Here is a 26,340-nt window from a genome sequence, read left to right as displayed (position 1 = left end):
CAGCAATGTTTGTAAAACATGCAAAGAGAATACAGCTTTCTGCTTCTGAATTTTGAAGTCCTAATAAAAATCTTTAAAAATACTTTAGATTTATTTATGTTTATGACTGTTTTGCCTAAACATATGCATGCAAACCATGTGCCTGTCTGGTACCCACGGTGGTCAGAAGAGGGTGATGAAAACTGGAGTTAAGGGGTGGCTGTGAGCTGTCGTGTGCAGTGCTGGGAATCAAACTCAGGTCCTCTGCAGGACTGAGCAATCTCCCGACCACCACCACCCCTATACAAAAATTAGGATGCGATATATTATGTATTAAATAATAATTATTTTACGAAGTTATATTGACATACTGCAGCATTAAGTTAATATACAGTTGTCTCTGCATCAACCTAATTGCTTCCCGAGAGGTCGGTCAAGCAGCATGGTGACATGCACGGTGACACTACTACCCCGTGTGCGCCACGTGCCACATACCCCGAGCCTCATCTTCACACACTTACCGCTCTCGGCCTTCTGGTCTTTCCTTCATTTGAATGGAACTTGGTCCCCACGTACAACCTTTCTTCTTGAAGTTCCTTTTCACATCTTCAAAGTCTTCTTGTCGGAAGACCACGTTCCTTCCCCGGGTCTTATTGCTCTCATCTGAAGTCACTACACAGGAAAGCCACCGTTACTGCTGATTTTACTAAAATGTTCCCAAATCCATGCAGGCTCAAGATGGAGTGAAGGCTCCCGGCAGAACAGGCGGAATGACTCATTCATCCTCTTTGGAAAACTAAATTTTGTATGGGGTTTGGAGGTAGCTAGAAGGAAAGGAATGTACCGGAAGTATATACAGTCAGAGAGTCCCCGGGTCACCAGCCAACAGTCTGAGAACCTGTCTCAAAGAGGGCAAGAGCTGAGGACCCACACCTGAGCCCAACCTCTAGCTTCCACCCTCTCTGTGACACACACATGCAGACACTTGAACACATGCGTGGACATACACTACACACACACACACAGAGATGGTTTCAAAATTGCAAAGCATACATTCCTTTAAACCCATATGATTAGCACCAGCCATGGTGGTGCAGGCCTTTAATCCCAGCACTCGGGAGGCAGAGGCAGGTGGATCTCTGTGAGTTCAAGGCCAGCCTGGTCTACAATAAATGTAAAATAAAGTTTTTAAGACTTGTGTGGTTTCTATGCGTACATGGAATTCCACAGAGACGGACATCAAACTTTTGTCCAACATTTGCCTTTTAGAAATAGGACTTCTGTAAACAGGGAAACATCTTCTTTACGTTGGGTGTAAAGTGCTGGAGGCATGTCAAGGTCCTGAATTTGCTGCTCTGTGGGATTAGATCTGAGGCGTCTTATGTTTAGCTAAGCAAGAACTCTACCCCTGAGCTGTATCCCCAGCCACCTCACAGAAGAGACAATGCTGCCTGCCTGATGTGGCAGTGTCCTTGAATGACCTGGAACCCTGGCTCCACATCCCTACTTCATTGACACGAAGTCACATTCATGGTCAAGAGCAAATGGCCTAAGACCCAAGACTCACTTCTTTGTGGTTTTTATTTTATTTCACTTTTCCTGTCTTTCAGACAGGGGCTCCTGTGATCAGGCTGGTCTTGAACTTATTACCTGGCTGAGGCTGCCTTTGGTTTTCCTCCTTCTACCCCAAGTGCTGGGATTACTAAGTATGTCACCACAGCTGGCCCGTCTCCACATGTTCACCACCATTTGTTCACCAACTGCACTCACGAAGACCACTGCAAAAACACACCCATTCCGTGCAACCACGTGGCAGGTGAAAAGCTGAAACTCACGCTGGATAGCCCGGAGGCGGGGGAGCATCAGAGGGCTGCCGGGTGGGCTGCACAGTCGGCTGTCTGAGCTTCGGCGCTTGTCCAGGGTTGGGGAAGCCTGCACGGTGATCTTGTGCTGGAAATCTGAGAAAGAAAGAACCAGGCCTTTAGGGATTTTCATTATTTTCCTCTCTGACTTTTCATAACCAGACAGCAACTGCTTCAGGCATGTGGAGTAATTCCTGAGGGTGTTTCTTAGCATGGCCCTGTGTCCTTTCTCAAAGATTCGGTGTCTAAAAGATACAAAATTACATTACAGGATATGTTTGTGTGGTGGTTTGGATGATAAATGTTTCCCTAAGCTCTGGGCATTTGAATAACTGGCCCTTAGTTGGTGGGGCCGTTTGGATACATTTGGGAGGTATGACCTTCCTAGAGGGGAGGGCATTGAGAGTTTAAAAACTCATTTCTGTTCTCCTGTGTGTCCTGTGTGTGTGTGTGTGTGTGTGTGTGTGTGTGTGTGTGTGTCTTATAAACAGTCTTCATTGGGTTTTGTTCCCTCTGATTTAGGTGTAATTTAAAATGTGTTGCTTCAGAGCCACACCAACTGGAGAAGCCTGGAACTTTACGTATGTTGGGGATACAACTTCAAAAGAGCCACAGGGCAGAGGGACTTCAGCCCATCACCACATCAAAGCTCTCACCAAGCTTTCTCCCACAAATTCTGAAGAAAATATTAACGGCACAAAGTATATTTCTGCGGTGTAACCTGGGAATTGGCGGAATACTATAAAAGTCCAAGAGACTTGGTATACTAACCCCGAGAAGGGCAAGTGATACCCCTCAATTAGTCTTTCTGAATCTCTGGCCATTCCAATAGCACTGGATTCAAGAACTCAAAGAACCTTGTCCCCAATGAAAACGCCAAGAACAAAATCTCTCTTGGGAAAACAAAACAGAGATCATTGCTATTTCTTCATTACCAAAGCTGCCCCATTCTGGGTACTGCACAGGTAAAAGTGTGTGTGTACACGTGGTTGTGTGTCTGCACACACAAGCACATACTAAGGGTGAAGGCTCCAAACGCCAGCAGGTGGTCACAATCCTGGACCAGAATCACAACCTGTGCCGCCATCTTGTGGTCAAAGGGCGCTATTGCATGCTAAATCCTCTATAATTGAAGTTCTAAAAGCAGTAGATGCTTGGGTCCTTTTTAACTGAAATCCTGTATCAGGTACCAGAAAGAAAGAAATATGTAGTGGAAATGTCCTTGTTGTTTTCAGAGAGGGAAATGCCAAATACTAAAGTCCAGGATCTTTTGGAGAATCTTACAAAAAAAATAGTCAATTACTTTAATTCTGCCTCGAATAAATGCATCAGCCGAGCAACAGCTGCCCTTAGGAATTTGGGATGTTGTTCCATGTCTACCTATCACTGGAGAGTGAGGATTCTGTGCGTCGTTTTCCTGCCCCAAGTTTAGTAACTCCGCTGAGGATGCTGATTGTCAGCTTGCTTTCTCCTTTTTATTCAGCCTGGGACTCCAGCTCACACTAACAGCATCACCCGTATCTAGGGTGTGCCTTCCCAGTTAATACTGAAATTCCTTCACAGACATGCCCAGCGGCTTGCCTCTTAGGTGAGTGTAGGCACGCATCTCTGAGAGACAAATATCCAGGTGTAACGACAGCACCCAACTTCTGTCTCCCCAGTTCTGAAGGCACAAACCTGAAGGCAGGCTGATGCGGTGTCCGTCTTTGAGCCTCAGCCGGCCCCTCCTGAACCTCCCCTTCCTCTTCTTCACGTGGGGCGCCTCCTGGCTCAGCTGGAAGATGAGCACGTTCAGCTCCCGCTCCAGCACGTCGATCTCACGCTCTGCGAGCTGCTGCTCCCGCCGTCTGAGCAGCAATTCCTGCGACTTCTGTTGCAAGGCAGCTCGACTTAGCTCTTCCTCTCGGGAACGCAGCTCCTGCAAAGTCAGGCCCCAAAGGATATCAATGTGGGCTTCCCGCACGGCTCCCACAGCCCTTCATAGTGAGCCCACTACACCCAAGAGAGCTGCCGGGAACCTCACCTGTTATCAACCTAGGGGAAACCAACAGTCTCCTCTGTTGGATGCTGACAAGGAAAGGTGTCAAGTTCACCCCGGAGGTTCTCATTGCTTCGCCTTCACCTCTAGCCTTTACGAGCATGTATGGAACACATCAGTTCTCGACCGGACCTCCTGAATATGCGATATTTACCTCACAATTTCTAAGAGTAGCAAAATTACATAAAGTAGCAACAAAGTAATTTTATGGTTGAGGTCACCACAAAGTAAAGAACTGAAGAGACTCTATTATGCTTGCAAACAGGAGCCTAGCATAACTGTCCCCTGAGAGGCTTCACCCAGAAGTTGACTAAAACAGATGGAGAGATGCACAGCCAAACTTTAGATAGGGCTTGGGGAGTCTTGTGGTTGGGGAACCACAAGACTGAGGAACCCGGAAGGGATAGAAATCCCACAGGAAGACCAACAGAGTCAACTAACCTAGACCCTTGGGGGCTCCCAGAGACCACCAGCCAAAGATCATACAAAGGCTCCACCTAGGGCCCCTGCAAATTGTAGCAGATGTGTAGTTTGGTCTTTATGTGGGTCTCCTAACAATGGAGGGGGGCTGCTCCTGAATCTGTTCTCTGCCTGTGGATCCTGTTCTCCTAACTGGGGTGCCTTGTCTAGCCTCAGGAAGCCAGGATGGGTTACTTCCCAGGGGGACCTCCTGTCCACCCTCAGAGGGGAAGTGGCGAGGAGACGGGAGAGGGGCCTGGAGGAAGGGGGCTGTGATTGGATGTAAAGCAAATGAATAAATTAATTAATGGGAAAAAAAGAGTCAAAGCATTTAAGAAGTCTGCAGACCACTGGACCACCATATAAATCCCACATCAATAGTCATCAACAAAGGACACCTGTGAGTGACCTAATTTGTTAATTTGTGCTTGAGCCTCCAGCTCGGCAAGTTTTCACAGGTGACCTGGAACTTCTAATCCTCCTGCCTCAGCTCATGTTAGCTCACACGCTCAGGTTTATGGGGCTCTGGGATAGAACCCAGGACTTCACAAACCCCAGGCAAACCCTCTCCCAAGCAAGCTGCATCGCTAGCCTCAGGAATGACCCATTTCACAAGTACAGTTACAACTCCGTGAGTAAGAGGATGACACTCGCGGTTACGTGTTACGGTTATAGTTTGTTATCCTTTAGGGGAAAACCGAGAATCCTGCAAACTTCCAAACCATCTCTCCAACGTGTTCTCTTCTTTACAGGGGATATTCTGGGTGGTTGTGAGAGCACACAGACATCAGAACACTCAGCCAGACAGTCAGAGCTCAGGAAGTGCAGATCCCCGGGGCTGCCTGCAGGTTAGTGGTGGAACTAGGTTCAAGGTTCTAGTGAGAGGCCTGGCCTCAAAGCAAGGTAGAAAGTGGTTGAGAAAAACATCTGAGGTAGAACTCTGGCCTATACACGGACACACACAGATGTACAGACACCCAAATACACATACAGAAGGCACACACACACACACAAAAGTGTTCACACACATATACATGAATAATAAAATAAGCTTGAGAAGCATGTTGGGAAATGGGAGGGAGGCCTCTGGAGTATTAGAACACATGTGAACACATATGAACATGTGTGAACACAAGTGATCGTGTATGAACACACGTGAACACGTCTGAAATCATGAAGCACAAAAGCCTTCCATCTGAGTGGTTACTAGCAGGAGCATTTGCTGTGAAGGCTTGGCTGGATCTTTCTGATAATGGCTAAACCATTTCCCTGCAGGAAATGTTAATGGTTAATAAGGACAAGGGCTTGCCCTGGTGCACACAGGGACCCGGAGACAGACAGTGAGAAGGAGCCTGAGTCCAGGGAAGGTTCAGCATCTATCATGTAACGTGGACAAGTGAGTACTGAGCATCTGGAGTGGGCCTCCCCCCTCAGCCAGCGAGTGGGAGAGGGAAATCGAGTGTAGAAAAGACCCTCCCGCCTCAGGAAGGTACAAAGAGAAACATGACCTCATACACTGTAATCACAGATCCAAGGCCAGAGGGGCTGCTTGGAGGGGCAATGAGACAGTCAAATAAGACACATGACACACCAGGGGGAATCCAAAAGAATGATAAGAAAATGGCTGTGTGGGGGCAAGGCCCGCAATCCTAACACCTTTGAGGCTGAGGCAGAAGGATGGCTGTGAGTTCACATCCAGCCTAAACCACAAAGTGAGAGTCAGGTAGCCTGGGATACTAAGCAGAATCCTGCTGCGGAGACAGGAGAGGAAAACAAGAGCAGTGTGAACCAGAGCAGAGGCTTCTGTCCGTCCAGGCGTGCTGTTTTATCATTTTATTATTTTCCTCTAAAACAAGAGAACCATCCCATTCCTGCACTTACACCCTGTAGTTTCAAAACTAGTCATCAATTAAACAAAAGGGTTGTTATTCTGAATGATGTCACTCTCGAACTCCGATCCTGTGGTCTGAGGCCGTTCTCCCTCAAAATCACCTGCCCTCCCCTAAAGTCGAGTTTGGTTGTAGATTTAAACATCTCATTTCAGAACTCTTAAAGATAAACTGGATAAGTCCACAAAAAAGTTTCCTGTCATTTTAAGCCAACCACACGTGTTTTTCCAGAACTCTACAGAAAACCTTGAGGCATCCCCCAGGAAATGGCCTCCATGTCTTCCTCTTCCAGTTTGTTCCCAGAGGCTAGTTGAGGCACAGTGGGAGGCCTCGAGGCCCTGAGGCCACAAAGGCTGTTTTCTCCCGAGGCGCACACACACTGACTAAGCAGGAGCTTGAGCTGGGGATCACCTTCACAGTTCACACTTCTCGAAGTTCACACCCCCAGGACAGCTCATACCCCTGCAGTTCACCCCCTCGCAGTTCACACTTCATTCTGTGACTCCCCCAGTGACCAAGACCACTAGCTGAGAGCCCGGCCAGCCAGCCCGTCTGACCCAGAGCGCTAGGCACTCACCTGACTAGCAACAGGCAATGTTGGCCATTCTGCCCAAGCACCAGACAGGGACCCTGAACACAGAGCAGCCTGTCTCTGGCAGACAAAATGTCCCTGAACTTTCAGTCTGAGGGAACCAGTAGTTGGGGTGCTCACAGGAATCCTGCTTCAACACCCTTCAGACAGTAGAACCCACAAAAATCTACACAGGTACTCCTAACTCTAAGGTCAGCACTCCTGCACCAAGATGGGAGGAGATAGGAATCTCCAGAGTTACCTTCTGGCTTCTGCATATGTGCCATGACACTTGCAAGCCTACACACACACCATACACATACCACACACATACACACATATACACACATACACACACACACCATACACACACCACACACATACACACATACATACATATGCACACACATACACACACCACACACATACACACATATACACACATACACACACACACCATACACACACCACACACATACACACATACATACATATGCACACACATACACACACCACACACATATACACATATGCACACACATACACAAATATACACACACATACACACATACACACACATACACACATATACACACACATACACACACCACACACATACACACATATACACATACCACACACATACACACATATACACACATACACACACCACACACACACACACACACACACCGTATACATACTACACACATACACACATATACACACATACACACACAACACACATACACACATATGCACACACATACACACACCACACACATACACACATATGCACACACACACCATACACACACACATACACCACACCACACACATACACACATACACACACACCATACACACACACATACATCACACCACACACATACACACATACACACACACACATACCACACACACACACACCATACACACACACATACACCACACCACACACATACACACATACACACACACACACCATACATACACCACACACATACACACATACACACACATACACACATATACACACACATACACACACCACACACATACACACATACACACACACACACACACCAAACACATACCACACACATACACACACCACACATACACACATACACACACAACACATACACACATACATGCTACACATGCCCCACCACACAGGCCACACCACACACACACATACTATACACACACACTACACACGCCACACCACACACACACACCAAACTTTTCAAGGAAGATATATAAAAGTGGTATGAGGTGAGGGTTTGATTTTAAAAACTCCAGTTTAGAAAACAATTGGGAGAGGTCCGTGAAGTGTTCAAAACCGGGCATTTGGCAAGGTTCACGGATGGACGGGGTTCGTGCTACTTCTCATCTACTTTCCTTTGGGAATTTCCCAATAAAAGGGTTTCTTTCCCACTGTATGTTTTCTGAGCTCTTTATTTTTAACCTGAAGGAAAATGAGCGTTGATAAACACTGAAACATAGCAGAACACTAGCAGAGGTCCCTGCTGGTGTCCCTGCTGGTGTCCCTGCTGGTGTCCCTGCTGGTGTCCCTGCTGGTGTCCCTGTGGACTATGTGGACTATGTGCTGATTGCTTGTGTACTGTGCGGTGATCATGTGTGTGCTGTGTGGTAATCAGGTGTGCACTGTGATGTGAATATGTATGTACTGTGCTTTGAGCATGTACTCTGGTGATCACCTGTGTACTGAGATGTGAGTATGTGTGAACTGTAATGTGAGCAAGTATGTGTGTACTCTCATGGTCATCTGTGTACTGTGATATAAGTATGTGTGCACTGTAAAGTGAGCATGTGTGTACTGTAAAGTGAGCATGTGTGTACTGTAATGTGAGCATGTGTGTACTGTAAAGTGAGCATGTGTGTACTGTAATGTGAGCATGTGTGCACTGTGATGTGAACATACATATACTGTGCATTGAGCATGTATACGTTGTATGTTGATTGTGTATGCCCTGTGATGTGACATATGTGTACTGTGCGGTGATTGTGTATGCATTGTGTGGTGAGACCACTCTCACCTTCTCCTTGGTTCGCAGCTCACTGAACATTTGCTGAATCTCCAGTTTCCAGTCTTCCTGCATGGAATGGAAGGACTCCTGCGGCATGTCGGTCAGCACCACCTCTTCGATCGCACTCAGCTGCTGAAGAATTAAGGCAAACGAGGGGCGGATATGAGGGTCTTGTTCCCAGCACTCTACGACAAAGAGAATCACATTACTCTCCTCTCTCGGGACGGTTACGACCATCTCCCAGAATGACACCTGTCACTCCAAACCAGGAGTCCCTGTCTGCGGTGGCAGCTCCTAGAAATCCTAAGTGCACCCCAGTGATCCCGAGTGCCTGTGGCCCAGCACCCGTGTCAGGGGTGAGCAGAGACACAGAAACAGGCTGCACATGCATGCTTGGTTTTGTTTCTGGTGTGTGTGTATATGTGTGCATGAATTACATGGCCATGAATCACAGAATTACATGGCCGTGAATCACAGAATTACATGGCCGTGAATCACAGAATTACATGGCTGTGAATCACAGAATTACATGGCTGTGAATCACAGAATTACATGGCTGTGAATCACAGAATTACATGGCTGTGAATCACAGAATTACATGGCTGTGAATCACAGAATTACATGGCTGTGAATCACAAGCCTCCTAAACCAAAGTCTGAAAATGTGATCAAAACTGAAGTTCTAAGAAATGACAACGCTGGACACGGTGACTCATGCCAGCAATTCCAATGCCAGGGAGGTCGAGGCAGGATCCAAGGCCCAGTCTGGATAATATAGTGAATTTGCAACCAGCCTGGGCTACAGACTGAGTTTGAGGACTCCGTGAAATATATAATAACTTTTCATCTAGCACGGGACAGAGTGTGGATTCAACACCAGCGTTACCATCACAAAACCCTATCTTAAAAAGAAATCAAAATAAGAAAAAAAATCACAATTCGGAACTGATGAGGGCAACTGAAGGCTCACAGTGTGAGGGGCTGACAACAAGAGCGGAGTCACTACGATGCAAGCACCGCCGTCTGCTGCGCCTGAAAGATGTTTGTGATCACTACCTGGATGGCTTGGGGTGAGCTGAGGGCTCTGCTGGGGGACAGTGGGACAGTGACAGCTTCCAAGTCCCACAGGGAAGACAAGGCACTGAGGAGACAGCTTAGTGGGTTTAAGTTGTACAGCTAATGGAGTCTGGGCCTCAAATCTCCAGCAGAAGTTCTTAGAATAGCACATTTACAAGCAATCGATTTTTTTTTTTTTTTTTTTTTTTTTGAGACAGGGTCTTGTATTAGCCCAGGCTGGCCCGGGAACTCAAAGAAATCCTCCTGACTCAGGTTCGTGAGTACTGGCGTTACCGACACAAACCACTGCATGCAGCTTAACATTCGCTTTGCTTTTTAAACATTATACACTGTTTGTGTGTATGTGTGTGTGGGGGGGGTTCAGGTGTGCACCATCGTTAGAAGTCAGAGGAGCACCATAGGAATCTGATCCCTTCTTCCATGTGGAAGCTGAACCCAGACTGTCGGCCTTGATGGCTGAGCCATCTCACCAAGTGCACATTTTGCTTTTTAAAAATAAATAGACAAAAAGAAAAAAATGTATCTGTCCCTACGAATGGCTTTCGTTGGCCAGACTCTCTTAGATCAGGACCGAACATTACCTTTCATGAGTTTTGCAAACGGCTCGGGGCAGGTGGACGGAATGGGCAGCGTAAGCTTGTTGACAGCCACCCCATACGCCACCGCCAGTCCGTCGATGCCGCGGTATGGGACCTCGCCTGTGAGCAGCTCCCACAGCAGCACTCCATAGCTGGAAAGCAGAGCTCTGGTTAGTGGCTGGGCTCCTGAGCCTGCCCCGCCCACACCCAGTGGATGACCCATTTCCAGCTGACCCAAAACCACAGCTCTCCCAGGGTAAGAGGTAGCTCTGTCCCAGAACCACCCGGGAGACTGAGGCAGGAGGATTATGAGCGCCAGGCTGGTCTGGGCTACACGCAGCAATCCTATCTCAAAAACGCCCCCGGAAGAGGTCTGGAGGGATAGCTCAGCAGCTGAAAGAGCACTGGCTGCTGTCCCGGCGGGCTCTGAGTCTATTTCCACCACCAACACAACAGCTCACAACTGTCCCAACTCTGGTCCTAGGGGAGCTGGTGCCCTTTTCAGGCCTCCAAAGGCACCGTGTGTGTGTGTGTGTGTGTGTGTGTGTGTGTGTGTGTGTGTGTGTGGTACATGAAGCACAGTATCGCCTTTCAAAGTTGGTTATAAGATAGTGCATTTCTATATGGCCTTTCCATGCCCTTAGCTTTTGGTTAATTCTTCCCCAGCCCCCTCTACCCCCATCTTCCCTCCCCTCCCTGTTCCCCAGCCCCCTGTACCCCCATCTTCCCTCCCCTCCCTGCTCCCCAGCCCTCTGTACCCCCATCTTCCCTCCCCTCCCTGCTCCCCAGCCCCCTGTACCCCCATCTTCCCTCCCCTCCCTGCTCCCCAGCCCTCTGTACCCCCATCTTCCCTCCCCTCCCTGCTCCCCAGCCCCCTGTACCCCCATCTTCCCTCCCCTCCCTGCTCCCCAGCCCCCTGTACCCCCATCTTCCCTCCCCTCCCTGCTCCCCAGCCCTCTGTACCCCCATCTTCCCTCCCCTCCCTGCTCCCCAGCCCCCTGTACCCCCATCTTCCCTCCCCTCCCTGCTCCCAGCCCTCTGTACCCCCATCTTCCCTCCCCTCCCTGCTCCCCCAGCCCCCAAGTGCCCCCACCTTCCTATGTTTTGCCCTGAGACTTTGGTTGAGGCTAAAATGTAAAGGCAGGAAACTCAGCAACCTGAGAGCTAACATTTGGGTTCTAACATGGTATCACAGGCTGCTGTGAGCAACGAGGATCAGGAGCAAAAGTATCCAGTGGAAAAATTCCACACTGGCCACGTGGCAGAGAGGCCTTGCTGTTGAAGAGATTATCAACATTAAGAAGACAGCACTTTGCACAGGAACAGCTGGGAAAAGCTGCTTTTTCTTAAGTCTGTGGAGCAACTTCGATCTGCCACAAGCTCCCAGCCATGATTTGGCCCCTTCAAGGACCAAAGTCGATGATGCTTCACAGACCAAACGTCGGAGAACAGAGACTTTTGAAACCCTGAACCAAAATAAAGCTTCCAGCCTTAATGTAATCGCCCCAGACACTGTTATCACGGGACAGAAAGCTGAGCAGCAACTTCTTGTCCCCCTGTCCCCCTGTCTGAACCAACAGCACTCGCAAGCTTTTCACTACTCAGGGCGGAATCACCGAAGCGCTGCAGACTCAAAGGCAACCATTGGAGGTTACAGACAGACAAAACCCAGGCACGTTCTCACCTCCAGATGTCGCTGCCCTTGGAGAACAGGGAGGACCTGATAACCTCGGGAGCCATCCAGGCGTAGGTCCCTGCTGCGCTCATCCTGGTGGTCCTGTACCATTCCCTTGCCAACCCGAAGTCCGTGATCTTCAGGGTCTTGTTGCAAATGTCATCATGTTCTATCTTCTCCAGGAGCAAAACTACAGGAAAAGGAGCAGGAAGGATTTTGGCACATGGCCCGACGACCAGCCCAAGTCTTTAAGTCATCATTTTACTTTATATGTTTGTAGTGGTTTGTATATGCTCGGCCCAGAAAGGGGCACTATTAGAAGGTGTGGCCTTGTTGAAGTAGGTGTGGTCTTGATGGAGTGGGTGGGGCTTAGTTGGAGTGGGTGTGGTCTTGTTGGAGTAGGTAAGGCCTTGAAGGAGGTGTGGCCTTGTTAGAATAGGTGCGTCACTGTGGGTATGGGCTTTGAGACCCTCATTCTAGCTGCCTGGAAGCCAGTATTTTCCTACCAGCCTTCAGATGAAAACGTGGAACTTTCCTTTCCACCTGCACCATGCCTGTCTGAGTGCTGCCAAGTTCCCATCCCACCTTGATGATAATGGACTGAACCTCTGAACCTGTAAGCCAGCCCCAATTAAGTGTTCTTTATAAGAGTTGCCTTGGTCATGGTGTCTGCTCACAGCAGTAGAACCCTAACTGAGACAATTTTCAGTAGCAAAATTCTTTCCATTAAAAAACAAAACAAGGACATTTTGACCATAGAGACTTAAATATGACTCTTCTTCCTGCCTGCGCCATGATTCCTGCACCCCTGGTCTCCTGATGGACCACTCCTCACCAAGTGTGATCACAGCACCCCAGAGAGGAGGCCCTCCCGCCCAGGGATGATGCCCATGGGATCCACTCCTGAGTGAGGTCACCCTTGGGAGGACATCTGCCCATGAGGTCTGGGCTGCCAATGTCAAGAACTCCCACTCAGCCCACAGTGATGCCCAGTTAGCCTGGCATGACCCAGACAGACAGATAAGAGGAGAGCGGGCTTTTTTCCTTTGTTCTGTGTGTTGGTTCCATTTTACTAGGAGGGCACAGTGCTGAGCCCAACAAGGAAACCCTGCCTCAGCTTCCTAGGGAAAAGAATCATTTTGGATGGAGAAGTGGAATTCAAAAATTCGGTTTTCATTGTCATGTGAGAAGTGAACATGAAAATGTCAGCTCTTTTCAATAATAAATATTAAATACTAAATAAATAAACATTAAATAAATAATAAATTTCCACCTCTCAGTAGCTGCCAGAGTCAAGGAGAGTGAATTTGTATTTCTGCCACTTTATTTAACTTGTAGCATGGCCAGATAAAGTTTTAAGAGAATCTTCAAGCACGGTACAGCTTAGGCAGAAAGTAAATGATTCTTAGGGACAAGAGCCTTTAACCAAGACATCTCAAGTAAGATCAGTTATCAAAGCCAACATGACAAGAAAAATAAATGTTTCACTCCAAGAAATCCCTCCTCATCAAAGCAGAGTCTTTCCCGCTGAATGCACAGGAGACTGCACTATTGGTGACATATTAACATAGCTCATTATCAAACACTGGCTTCTGCAGAAGCCTACAGACATCTGAACCCATGGAGATGAACTGTGAGATACCACGGCCTCAGAGAGCTGAACGTTCAGACGGCAACCCCCCAGGTCAACCCCCATCTGCTGATGCCTGCCCATCTCTCTTGCTTGTCTGTTACTTTTCCTTTCACCAAATACTTCTCTGCAGACAAACTTAACTCCAGAAACTACTCAACCGCTCCCCCAGTGCCCTGTACACCTCAACATACACCGGGCTAGCATCTGTCGATGCTATGTTACCCCTTCAAACAGTCAATATGCCATGACGACAATCATCTCCTACTGAGTAGAGCTGTTTCTCTAGCCAGTCAGTCAGGGAAGAATTAAGACTTTCAATTTACAGTCCAAAATTGTCACCAGAGATCCCAGGGCTATATGCAGAGATGTCCCTGTGCACTGGCTGGTTTTATGTGTCCTCTTGACACAAGCTGGAGTCATCAGAGAGAAAGGAGCCTCAGCTGAGAAAATGCCTCCATGAGATCCAGCTGTAAGGCATTTTCTCAACTAGTGATCTATGAGGGAAGAGACAGCCCATGGTGGGTGGAGCCATCCCTGGGCTGGTGGTTCTATAAGAAAGCAGGCTGAGGAAGCCATGGGAAGCAATTCAGTCAGCAGCACCCTCCATGGCCTCTGCATCAGCTCCTGCCTCCAGGTCCCTGACCCATTTCAGTTCCTGTCCTAACTTTCTTTGGTGATTTGGAAGTGTAAACTGAATAAACCCTCTGCTTCACAACTTGCTTTTTGGTCATAGTGGGGTATTTTGTTTGTTTGCTTGTTTTTTATTGTTTTGTTTTTAACAGCAAAAGAAATCCTAGCTAAGATAACACATACACACACACACACACACACACACACACACACACACACACACAGGATCTCTAACATTCTCTATCCCTGCCGTGTTGTCCCCAAAATGCCTGCTAACTGGATGGGTACTGGAACTGTTCCTCCCTGTAAGCTAAAAGCCCATTTTGTCCTTGTGAATTTTAAGAAAAATAAACTCCTATTTAAAAAGAGACATGGCCCCTAATCCTTTAAGTAGGTTCTCTTAACCACAGAGACAAAGCCAAATGATTAGCTCCTTCCTGAGCTTTCGTTTAGTTCCCACCTTACACAACCAACCGCATTTGTAGGGAATAATGGTTCTCTACGAGGGCCCCGGGATGAGCCTCGCAGTTCTGTAAGACGGATTTCATGGGCCGTCTTTCCTCATCGCCTCACTCTGCAGAGGATGGACAGGGAGGTGTGGTCTGAGTGAGACCTGACCCCGAGAGGGCAGCACTGTTTTGGAAGGTTGTGGAACCTTTAGGAGGTGGAGCCCAACGGGACACAGAAGGTACAGCAGGCAGACCTGGAGGTGGTATAGTTTGGCCCCACTTCCGGTTCACACTCTGCTTTCTGACTATGGACAGAAAGTGACTGGGTGCCTCACACTGCTGCTGCTGAGCCTCTGTCGTGGAGGAGTTACCCTTCATCCCCTAACAGTTCTCACAAGGATGGGAGAAGTCACTAATGAAGAAGACGCAGCAGCAACACTGAACGAGGACCTCGAAATGTCCCTAGTCCCCAGACCCACACATGCAAAGGCCAAAGCCTAGACTCCACAAACCAGGAAGGCAGCAAGGAGGGAGACCTCAACTCTGACCAGCAACAGGCCAGCTTCCTTCCTAAGTGGCAGGCGCTCAGCCCATGCAATTAGCATCTGTCCTGCCGCCTTTAGAATCCAGCTTCTCATTTCCCAGGTCCAAAGTTCCCCCTAGCAACTGGCACTGCACACTCCAGATCAACACAAAACAAGTTAAAATAACACCTCGGTGCCAACCCGTAAGCCAGGACTCCATGAAAGGCCCATTGTGTGGGACTCTGTTTCCAAATGGCATGGCAGAATTCCTGAAATTCCTTATCTTTTGGGCAATGTGACCGAAACCACAACACACCACCTCAACAGTTAAATTAGACCTGGGCCTCCCTCCAGGTCTTGCCAGGTTTCGGGAGCGTGTAAGTTGGAGCCGCCTTCCACTTCCGGTCCCTCAAAGTTGGAAAGGCTATCAACAGGTCGGGCTCAGAGTCCCAGCAAATAGGTGGGATTCCTAGGCACCTGCTAATCCTCCTTAACGGCTGAGCCAAGAGCCTTGGAGACTCCCCTCCGAGGCCGCAGCGGGAGCTCTCCGCCCTAGTTGGGCTGCACGCTTCTGCCAGGCCCCCCGACCATCAGGAGGAGAGCTCTAAAGTCTCCTGCTGTACCTCATGAATTTGTTGCCCCACAGCGTATTTTTTTAAAGCGACCGCAGCATTCCCACTCTGGTTTCTCTAACATTTATGGGGTCACTGGATCCAGACTGCATTCTGTGAGACAGATGGGTTTCAATTAATCGTTAACTAGAAATGTATTACTTAAAAAAAAAAAAAAAGTCAGCAAATGGGAAGGGGGAACAAAGTGGAACAGATTTACAAGCATCACTGCACTGCCTAGGGTCACAAGGTCACCTTCTGAATGTGCGTTCTGTACACAATAGGGGGCACTGGGTGTGGGACAGAGGGACTCTGTGTTCATGCTCAGTACCTTACTGGCCTTAACTCAGATCTCCTTGTCCCTCTCCTCACCTCCCCGTCCCCCTAATCAGTGGAAGAAGCGCCCAAATCTCGCCGGGCTTTCGAGTCTATTGCCATCTTTTGACATGATCTTTTCCACTCATTCTAGTGTTCTCTACGTAAACCCACATTCTAACAACTCTGGTATCTAAAGTCATTGCAAGTTTAAAACAAAAGCAGACACCACTGCATTGTCTCTGGGTCCCCAGATCTCTCAGCACCTGCTCACTGAGTGAATGCCCTCTACCAGTAGCCAGGGCTCCTGAACCCCTCCGTGGATCATGAGTGGTCATAATCTTTGGGATCCCAATGGCATCCTGCTTCGGTACTGAAGAATCTCTAAAGAGCCCCTTCCTGCTGCTTTCAAACTTGACTAGAAGGTCCTCTCTTTTCTTCTAAATATGTAATTTCGTGCGTAAGTACTTTGCCTGTATGTGTATATGTGCCCCCAGGAGCCTACTGTGCCCTCAGATACCAGAACAGGGAGTCAGATGCCCTGGAACTGGAGCCACCCTTGTGGATGCTGGGAATACGGCAGCTCCACCTGGCATTTTATGCTCCTGGTTCTATCTTTGCTGGCTGAGTGAGTAACCGAATAACCAACGCTGTGTGGGAGGAATGGGCCGGGAGAAAGAGAATTTACCATAAGCTCTTTGGCCTTAAATCACCTGCTAAGTGTAAAACCATTCACCTCTGCCCTCCAGAGAGGGTCACACCCATTCACAAAGAGGCTGTAAAAATAATCAGAGCCCTGCAGGTGTGTGAATCCAGGCCTCAGAGCTGCTCTCTGAGGCCCTGTCCCCACCTCTGCTGGCCTTAGAGAACCCGGCTCCTCACCTTCCCACCAACCCTGCTGGAATCTTCTCTTCCCAAAAGATCTCCAGATATCGGCCCAGGGCCCCTGGTGTTTCTGACTCTCTCCCTTTCTCTTTCTGACTCCCAAAGTTTCACTCCAACCAGAGCCCTCTGCATCTGGCTTCAAACTGTGTCCACGACATTTGAAGAACCAAAAACATATACCAGTCCACATGAGACTGCATACAGCTTTATTCAAGCCTCCAGTCACAGCCAGAGCCCTGGCTGTCAGTGTAGACCCCGAGGGTTGGACAGGTGCTCTCTTCTCTCTCATTTCCACCCTGTCCCTCCACAGCAGCTTCCTGCCAGGAGCCTGACACAGCTCCCCTTGCCTCCCACAAGAACAGGCTTCTTTGCATCCACTTCCTGAAGACTCAGGGTTTTTCTAAAGACTCGCTCTTTTGAAGGACAATCAACATTGCTGCTCAGCCTGACAAACGAGCTTATTCTTTTTATTTTCTTTGAGACACGGTCTCACTTTGTAGCCCAGGCTAGCTGTCCTGCCTGCACTAGCATGCCCAGCTTTCTTGCTGCTGTTCTATTATGAGAGAGGGTCTTACTCTGTATAGCTCAAGGTGGTTTCAGACTTCCAGCAATCCTCCTGCCTCACCCTCCCAAATGCTAATATTTCAAGTATGAGCTTACAATACCTGACTGTCATCTCCTTTCCAATCTGAGCATGAAGGCTGTGGGCATCCTTGTGAACTGACAGATTTAATGGCTGTCTGTCTGGATGTCTGTCTCATGCACTGGGAAGAGCTTGGTCCCACTTTGTCCATTACAGAGAAACAAAAACCTAGAAGGATTTCTGACACCTAATACACAGGTTAAATAACATGTGAGCATCTCTTCACTAAGTGTGATGTGTGTGTGTGTGTGTGTGTGTGTGTGTGTGTGTGTAGTCTGAACATCTTTCCACTAAGTGTGTGGGGCAGGGCGATAGGTCAGGATTAAGAACATCGACTGCTCTTCCAAAGGACTCGGGTTTGATTCCTAGAATTCATATGGCAACGCACAGCCATCTATAACAACAATATTACCAGTTTAAAAGCCTTTTCTGCTTTTAGTGGGCACCAGGCACATACCTGGTAAAGATACATGTAGGCAGAATATCCATACATATAAATTTTTTAAATGAAGGATTTTTTTTTCAAAAAGAAAAATTGCAGCTGGACAGTGAACCAAATTAATATATTTCAAGTCTCCAGGGAATCAGAAAAAATCAAAGCATATGGATATTTATCAACAATGCGCATAAGGCTGACATCTGAGGGTCTGTTTTTATTTCTGCTATTAGGCAACCTCCAGCTTTTCCGTCAGAAAGCGACAATGGTGTCTTGTTCCTCAGCTCCCTCTGCACACACCCCTGCATGGCACCCAGAGCTGAGTCTTTTCCTCCCACAAACCCATCCCAGCCTCTCCATCCAGCCACACCTGTAACTGCTCCTTACAACTGCTGCTCGCCCCATCGAAATGTTTACCCAACTGCCTTTGAAGTGTAAAGAACCATGGAGCAGATCTCCCCACAGGATGGAGTCGGTCTCCACCAGAGGAACTCTGTACACAATGTCACAAACCACGGCTACACAGCCAAGGGAAGTCCAGGACTGGGGGTGTAGCTCAGTGGTGAGTGCTTCCCTAGCACGGAGGGAGCTCTGGGCTTCATTTCACTCCTGCAGCTCACAAAAGGGAGTGGTGACTGGTGCTTGTGAGCTCAGCACTCTGCAAGTCGATCGGAAGTTCAAGGTCATCCCTGTCTACCCGTAGAGGTGAGGCCAGCCTGTTATACATCAGACTCTGTCTCAAAAACAAAACAAAATAAAACCAGGTCTGAGTGACTTTAAGTTTCTTTTAAGATTCTGGTAATGTTAGACGTTCTCATGCTAGTGTGTGAGAAGCAGGGACTAGACCGAGCGTCTCAGACCCCCGCCCTAGACTCCTGAGAGCCATTTTCATGGGACAGCAATGACATCCATCACTCACTTCACACCTGCCTTGACCCCTTCTGCTCATTGGCTAGTTATTAAAACGCGATCAGAGCCGGGATGTAGCCTAGTGGTTAGGGCCACCACACAGTATAGCACACACTTGCCTAGCCTGTGTTTCATTCCCAGTAATGAAAAAAAAGTGTGTGTGTGTGTGTGTGAGTTCATGTGAGCATGTGTGTGAGAGCATGTAAGAGTGTATTGTGTGAGCATGTGTGTGTGTGTGAGTGTGTGAGCATATGAAATGGTGTGTGTGAGCATGTGTGTATGTGAGTGTGTTTGAGAGTGTATGTGAGCATGTGAGATGATGTGTGTGAACATGTGTGTGTATGTGAGTGTGTGAGAGTATGTGTGAGCATGTGTTTGTATGTGAGTGTGTATGTGTATGTGTGTGTGAGCATGTGAGATGGTATGTGTGTGAGAGAGCATGTGTGTGCATGTGAGTGTGTGTGTGTGAGCATGTGTGTGTATGTGAGTGTGAGTGTATGAGAGTGCATGTGTACATATATGTATATATATGTACCATTTATACTGCATTGTATGTTATTTATTTCTGGGTATAAAATGCTCCCCGGCTTGCAGGCAAAGATGTCAGCATGAGCCTACAGGTCTGACCATGGGTACCTGGCCTCAAGCTCTCTGCACCAGGCTGCTTCACCAGCTTCCTGTGGCCCTGCTCTGAGACGGTCCCCTCTCCCAGCACCCCACCTGGTAGACACGCTAACATTAACCACGCATGACTGACTGGCAGAGACACCGTCACTGTCCCTTGCCTTGCCACTGTGTTCCTGTGACCCAGAAAGAGCCAGAGGAGGTTTTAATGTGTCCTAAAGCACGAGGTGTTTTTTGGTTGGTTTTTGTTTTATTTATTTTTTTTTTTCTCTGAATGTACACAATAGAACTGCTCGTCTGCTAGCTCATGGCAGCTGCTCAGGAGGCTGAGGTTGGAAAGTTCAAGGCTTGCATGGCTTATAGAGCTCTTTCAAGGCCAGCCCCGAACTCTATGGCCATCCCAGGTCTCAGAATAGAAACAGGAAGAGGTCTGAGGATGAAGCTCAGGGGCTGCTCCTGGGCGCTCCCTTAGCGCTGGGGCGGGGCGTCTCCAGGGCTCAAAGCTGTCTTGTCTCACTCTCCAGAGACAGCTCCACAGTGCCTGCTCCTCAATGTGCTGTGCTTGCTTCCTGGGAGTCTCAGGGCCCAGCATTTCTTCGCCACCAGGAAGCTCAAAGCCTGCAAGTTTGCGGTTGCAGGGGGTGGTGGGTGAAGTGCTGACTGTGCGTGAGGACCAGCGTTTGGTCTCACAGAACCCACATGAAAAAGGCAGGCGTGCAGCGTGAATTCAGTGCTGGGGAGGTGGAGACAGCAGGACCCCTGAGACTAGATGGCCAGCAAACCTAGCCAAACTAGCAAGACCTCGAGGAAGGACACCTGAGGCTGACCTCTGGCCTTTACACACACATACATATACTCACATATGACACACACACTCACACTCACAGCACACACACTTACACACAGTATACACATATATTCAGACATACACATGCACACACACTCACACATGTGCAGACATGTACACACTCAAATATGCTCACACTGGGCACACACACACATGAAACATACATTGAACACATATATGACATAACTACACATACTCACACACAGAATATACTCACATGCTGTACACTCAAACATACACTCAGACACACACACTCACACATGGCACACACACAAAAACACACAGGGCATGCAAACACACACACATACACATGGCAAACACACATGCAAAATACCCTGCAAAAACACAGAAACATACATGGTACACACACACACTCAAAGATATGACACACACACAGATACTACACACACACACACACACACACACAGATACTACACACACACACACACACACACACACACACACACAGTGCAACTTTGGCTTGACTTTCAGTAGCTGTCTGTCAAAAACAGAGCAAAGTTGTCTTTTGATAAAGATACCCAGGGGGTGCTTTATCTCAGATGAGTCTCCAAGAAGTAGTAAGAGTTAAGATGCTAGAAAAGAAAAGCTGTGGAAGGTGTAGGTTCTTCCCACAAATTCAAGCATTTGTGTAAACAGTAGTTCCCGCCGCCTCACTGTCACATGCGTAGCTGCAGAGAGGAGTAGGTTCAATATTGACTCAAAGCCCTGTTTGCAGTGAGTAATCCACTGAAGCTGTCAGCAAGTGACACAGTCACACACAACCTGCTGCAACCCTGTCACTACGCTGCACAGTCAGAAAGACAGTGCAGCCACACACAGCAGAAGGAATTCCAAAACCCCTCATGGTTCGCAAACAGACTTGGGGGGCAGAGCCTGACGCAGCTCCGTCTCCTGACGTGAAAACTATAGGCTGCGTTTATTCAAGTATCTCATATCACTCTAATTAATTAATTATACTCAAGGAGATAACCCAACAAGTCCTTGGCTAAGCTAGTGTCTAGCCAACAAATCTATTTTGAGTGTTGGTTTTTTCTTTTAGTGTGTGTGTCTGTATGTGTGTGTGTTTGTGTGTATCTGTGTTTGTGTATGTATGTATGTATGTATGTATGTATGTATGTATATGTCTGTGTGTGTATCTGTGTGTGTCTGTGCATCTGTGTCTGTGCGTGTCTGTGTGTCTGTGTTTGTGTCTGTGTGTCTGTCTGTGTGTGTGTGTCTGTCTGTGTGTGTGTGCTGTATGTATGTGTGTGTGTCTGTGTATCTGTGTGTGTGTGTGTGTGTGTGTGTGTGTTGTGACAAGAGCTCATACTGCCCAAGCTGGCTTCAAACTCAGTACGTGTACCTTAGGATGACCTTGGCCTCTTGATTCTCCAACCTCCAACTTTAGAGTACAGGAGACACAAGAATTTGCGACTCTGCTCAGTTTATGGGGAGCTGGAGATGAAGGGGGCCCCCATACTAAGGAAGCACTGTAGGAACTGGGTTTGCAACAGTAACATTTTAAAATAAAGGAACCTGGTCTGTTTTTTTAAAAAATAATTTTAATGCCCCTGGAAGTTTGGTTACTTGTCCCAAGGGCAAAAAGATTTTTAAAGCTAAGGTGGGAGGGAACTCCCTGTAAAAGAGCAAGGCTCTCCCTAACAGAGAGGCAGTGTCTCATGTTGACAGGTCAACAGAAACCATTTTGCTAGTCTTAGTTTACAAACTGTTTAAAGATAAAAGAATTCTTTGAAAGTTCACCTTTCACGGGGAAGCACAAACGAAGATTCCCAAGCCCTCCTTTGCGTTACACACACCTGGCAAACATGCAGTGCTTGTGGACACATGGTGTGGTCCTGAGCAGGCATGAGGGAGATAGCTCAGACAGTAAAGCTCTTGCTTGCAAGCATGTGTGTCCAGGAGAGAGTTCTAGAACCCACATGCAAAAAGCCGGGAACAGTGGCACGCGCTTGTGATCCCAGTGCTGAGAAAGACACGGGTGAGAGAGATCCCAGGGCTTCCTAGTCAGCACTGAAGGAACAAAGGAGTCCTGAGGTTGTCCTCTGATCTCCACCCACGTATGTGCTTTCAACTGCACACACACACACACACACACACACACACACACACTCACACACACACACTCACACATACACACTCACATACACACACACACTCACACATACACACACACTCACATACACACACACACATACACACACACACACTCACACATACACACACACACACACACACACACACACCCCAGACAGGGTGCAATGCAAAAAAAAAAAAATGGCCTTGAACCTTTGCTGTAAGGAGTGATGTGTCTTAAGCATTAGTTTGGGCAGAATAAACCTGAAGAATGGGTTCCGTGTTATTCTGAAGCTCCTGCAGAGGAGGGGCCGGTATGATGTGCTGTCCTGAAGGACAGGAGGAGGACGCCCTAGTCAGAGAAGAACACAGGACAGGACCTGAGTTCCAGCTTTAGAACCCACATTGAAAACAATGGGCCTGGCAGACAGCACACTCTCAGGATCCCAACAGTGAGGGGGCCACCCTGCCCAGCCAAATCTCGTGAATTCCAGGGATGTGACTCTTAATAATAAGGCGTAGGGCACCAGAGGAAGGCACACTCAAGGTTAATGTCAGGACTTAGAATGCAGGAACACCCAGCCACCCTCACACGTGCGCACTTGAACACACGTGAATACATACACACACACACACAAAGGTATGCCGTGTATTAAGTATGACAGTGTTCTCAAAGCAAACCACTCCAGGAACCCCAAGGATTCATAATTTGCATAACAGAGAGAATGTGTTTTACCTTTCAGGTGCATTTCAGAACTGAAGGTTTTTGAAGACCAAAGAGAATCTATGCGAGCATGTAAAGAAAGCACCGCTCATCACCCTGGCTACTGGCTTTCTGCTCTTAGAAGACGCCGAGGTTCCGGCTAGCTCCTGTCCTAGCAGGCTTTGGGGGGCTGAGGGGCACGCAGCTGTGGCGGCTCAGCTCCAGCTCTGGCTGAAGCCTTTAGTCCTTGAAGAGATTCCATTTACTCTGGGGAGGGGAAGGCTCTTCAGTAGTGAGAAGTAAATACAAACAGCTCTCTGAGGTGCTTATAGTCTGTGTTTAGGTCGTCTGTGAGCTCCCTGCTCACGCCTGGAAAGTCCATTCTGACTTCCAGATCAGGTGACTGACGCAAACCTGGCATTTCCAGTACCGTTCAGGATCTGTGAACTTGTTCTCGGCCCAAATGGGCGCCTCGGATTTGCAGGAAAGATTCCTCCAAACAATAAGGTCATGGTTCAGATACAGAGACTTCTGACCAGTAAGGCTTCGGGAAAGCGGGAGGACAGGAAGCCGTGTTGGCAGTCTGGGGCCAGAACTCAGCGGCAGAATGCCTGCTGGAACGCGTGGAGCCCAGCGTTTGCATAGCGGACAGGTAGAAGGAATTAGAAACTTTAATAGACACTTGTAAAGTGGAAGAAAATGAGGGGGTGCTGGTGACGACGGTCACCACGCTAAACATACTGTTTAAGGCCTGGGCTGGCAAAGTTCTGTGCAAACGTATTGGGAGACCTACACATTATACGTGTAGGGTCCGGTGGGTCCGGAGAGTAACAAGAATTTATCTACGAGCGCCTGTCCCTCCCTGTCTTTTAAAGGGGTGTTCATGGGTAGGTAATAGAGCCAGGGTAGGCACGAGCCTCCCTAAAGCAAGTTAAGCAGAGCCTGCCTTCCTGCTCTGAGTCCTGGCCAGACCCCTCTCTTGGCTCCTTGACTCCGTGCTCCCAAGGGGCTAGTCTCACTTACTGTTGCTGGACTTGAGGTCACGGTGCAGGATGGGCACTACGGCCTCCTCGTGCAGGTACAGCATGCCGCGGGCGATCTGCACCGCCCAGTTGACCAGCACGTGCGGGGGGATTCGGCGCGCGCGGCGGGGCCCGGGACCTCGGGGGTCGGGTGCGGAGGCCGCCAGCGCGCGGTTGAGCGCCCCGCCGCGCGCGAACTCCAGCACCAGGCAGAGGTGCGGCTGCCGCAGGCACACACCCCGCAGCTGGATGATGTTGGGGTGCCGCAGCATAGCGAAGAGCCGCGCCTCGCGCCGTACGCTCTCGGCCGCCGCCGCGGCGTCCTGCTCCGGGTCCCGGCGCGCCGCCTTCACTGCCACCTCCTGGCCCTGCCAGGTGGCGCGGTACACCTGGCCGAAGCCACCGGCGCCGATCAGCTCCTTGAGCTCCAGGCGCTCGAAGTCTACGTGCACAGGCGAGCAGGGTCGCGGCGGAGGCGGCGAGGGCGGCGGCACCGGGCCACACGGCGCCACGTAGCTGGCCGGAAAGATGCCCAGGCGCCGCTGCACTTGGCCGGCCCACCAGCCCTCGTCTCCTGACACCGCGGCGTCCTGGGACAGTACCTCCACCAGCTGACCGCGCTTCAGGCTCAGCTCGTCCTCACCGCGCGCTTCGTAATCATAAAGCGCGGCCCACATCCCGGAGGAGGAGCTCCCCGAGTCGTCCTGGGCCGGGGAGAGCGGTGTGTCAGCCGTGCCCTCCGCTACAGGTAGCGCCATGGGGGCGAGTGAGAGGTCGCTAGTGGACCGAGTGCGACAGCCACAACCTCAGCTTCCCCGGCCTCCAGCGACCCGCATCTTTGGTCCAAGCTAACAGGGAAGGGTGCAGGGCTGGAACGGGACTGCAGAGGTTACGCCCACTGCCCGGGGTCTCTAGCCTCTGCTCAGCCTCCAGTTTGGCTAGTTCTTCCCCGCGGCCGCTAGCGCAGACGACCGGTGGCGGTGCTGGACCTGCTTGGACTGCGCGCTCCCCAGCAGTCGCCCCCAGCCCCTCCTCCTTGGCCACTCCGCCCTCCAGGTCCTTTCCCCTTGGCACTAGCCTGGCCCCGCCCAGTTCCTTACTCCTGGGTTCCACCCTCTATTAGTCCCGCCCTAGTGCCAGCCCCGCCCTCCAGGTTCTTTCACCCCTGGAACTCGCCTCGGAGTCTAACCTGAACCGTCTCCTGGGCCGGACACGCCCCCAGAAAAACCCATTCCGCCAAGTTGGCGTTTCTGCCCCTGTAATTTCGCTTCCCCGAGATTCGGTCCTCCCTCCAAGTCTCCCTGGTTCCACCCCTGGTGCCCGCCCTTCCTTTCCGAGTTCATTCTCCAAGTTCATTGGTGCCTCTGAATCCACCCCTTCAGGTCAATGGCCCCTCCTGGTGCCCGCCCTTCCCAAGTTCATTCTCCAAGTCCATTGGTTCCTAGATCCACACCTCTAGGTCCATTTACTTCGTGCTGGAACCAGTCTTAGACCCTTTACCGCTCTGAGTTCATTAGGAGGCCTGGATCTTCACCCTGGACCGCCCTCTACAGATCTCCTGGATCTGCCCCGCCCTCTCCAAATCCATTACTCAAGGTCCGTTACTACCGATGCTCTAGACCGCCGGGTCCCCTGGACTGCCGCCCTTCTGGGCCCACTCTCCGCTTTATAGTCCATTCTGACCCCGCCCCCAGACTGTCGGCCTTTCGGGTGACCTATTCTGAGCCTTCCTTCTGGCGTCCCCACTACTCCCCAAGGCCTATGACTGCCGCGCTCTCTTGGCCTTGAGGGCTGAGCAAGTCAGGGCCCTCTTAAGTTTTCCAGAAAGTTAAAG

The 26,340-nt window shown here is 49.4% G+C and overlaps 1 protein-coding gene across 1 annotated transcript in view; it reads right to left on the bottom strand.

Moving 5' to 3' along the window:
• MAP3K21 (mitogen-activated protein kinase kinase kinase 21) overlaps nt 1-25,264 on the bottom strand; it is a gene marked incomplete at both ends in the record, with an annotated part of 30,468 nt that extends 5,204 nt beyond the window's left edge. Inside the window, 7 exon segments of the mRNA XM_080937475.1 lie at nt 501-651; nt 1,815-1,937; nt 3,519-3,759; nt 8,862-9,037; nt 10,510-10,658; nt 12,191-12,371; nt 24,508-25,264. Coding sequence (XP_080793601.1) covers nt 501-651; nt 1,815-1,937; nt 3,519-3,759; nt 8,862-9,037; nt 10,510-10,658; nt 12,191-12,371; nt 24,508-25,264 — 1,778 coding nt within the window.
• Nucleotides 25,265-26,340: the final 1,076 nt, after the last annotated feature.

The sequence above is a fragment of the Micromys minutus genome (assembly GCF_963924665.1).
Source record: "Micromys minutus genome assembly, chromosome: 24".
Taxonomy (NCBI): Eukaryota; Metazoa; Chordata; class Mammalia; order Rodentia; family Muridae; genus Micromys; species Micromys minutus.
The sequence above is the reverse complement of the archived record's forward strand: the minus strand, read 5'-3'. Positions and strand labels throughout refer to the sequence as shown.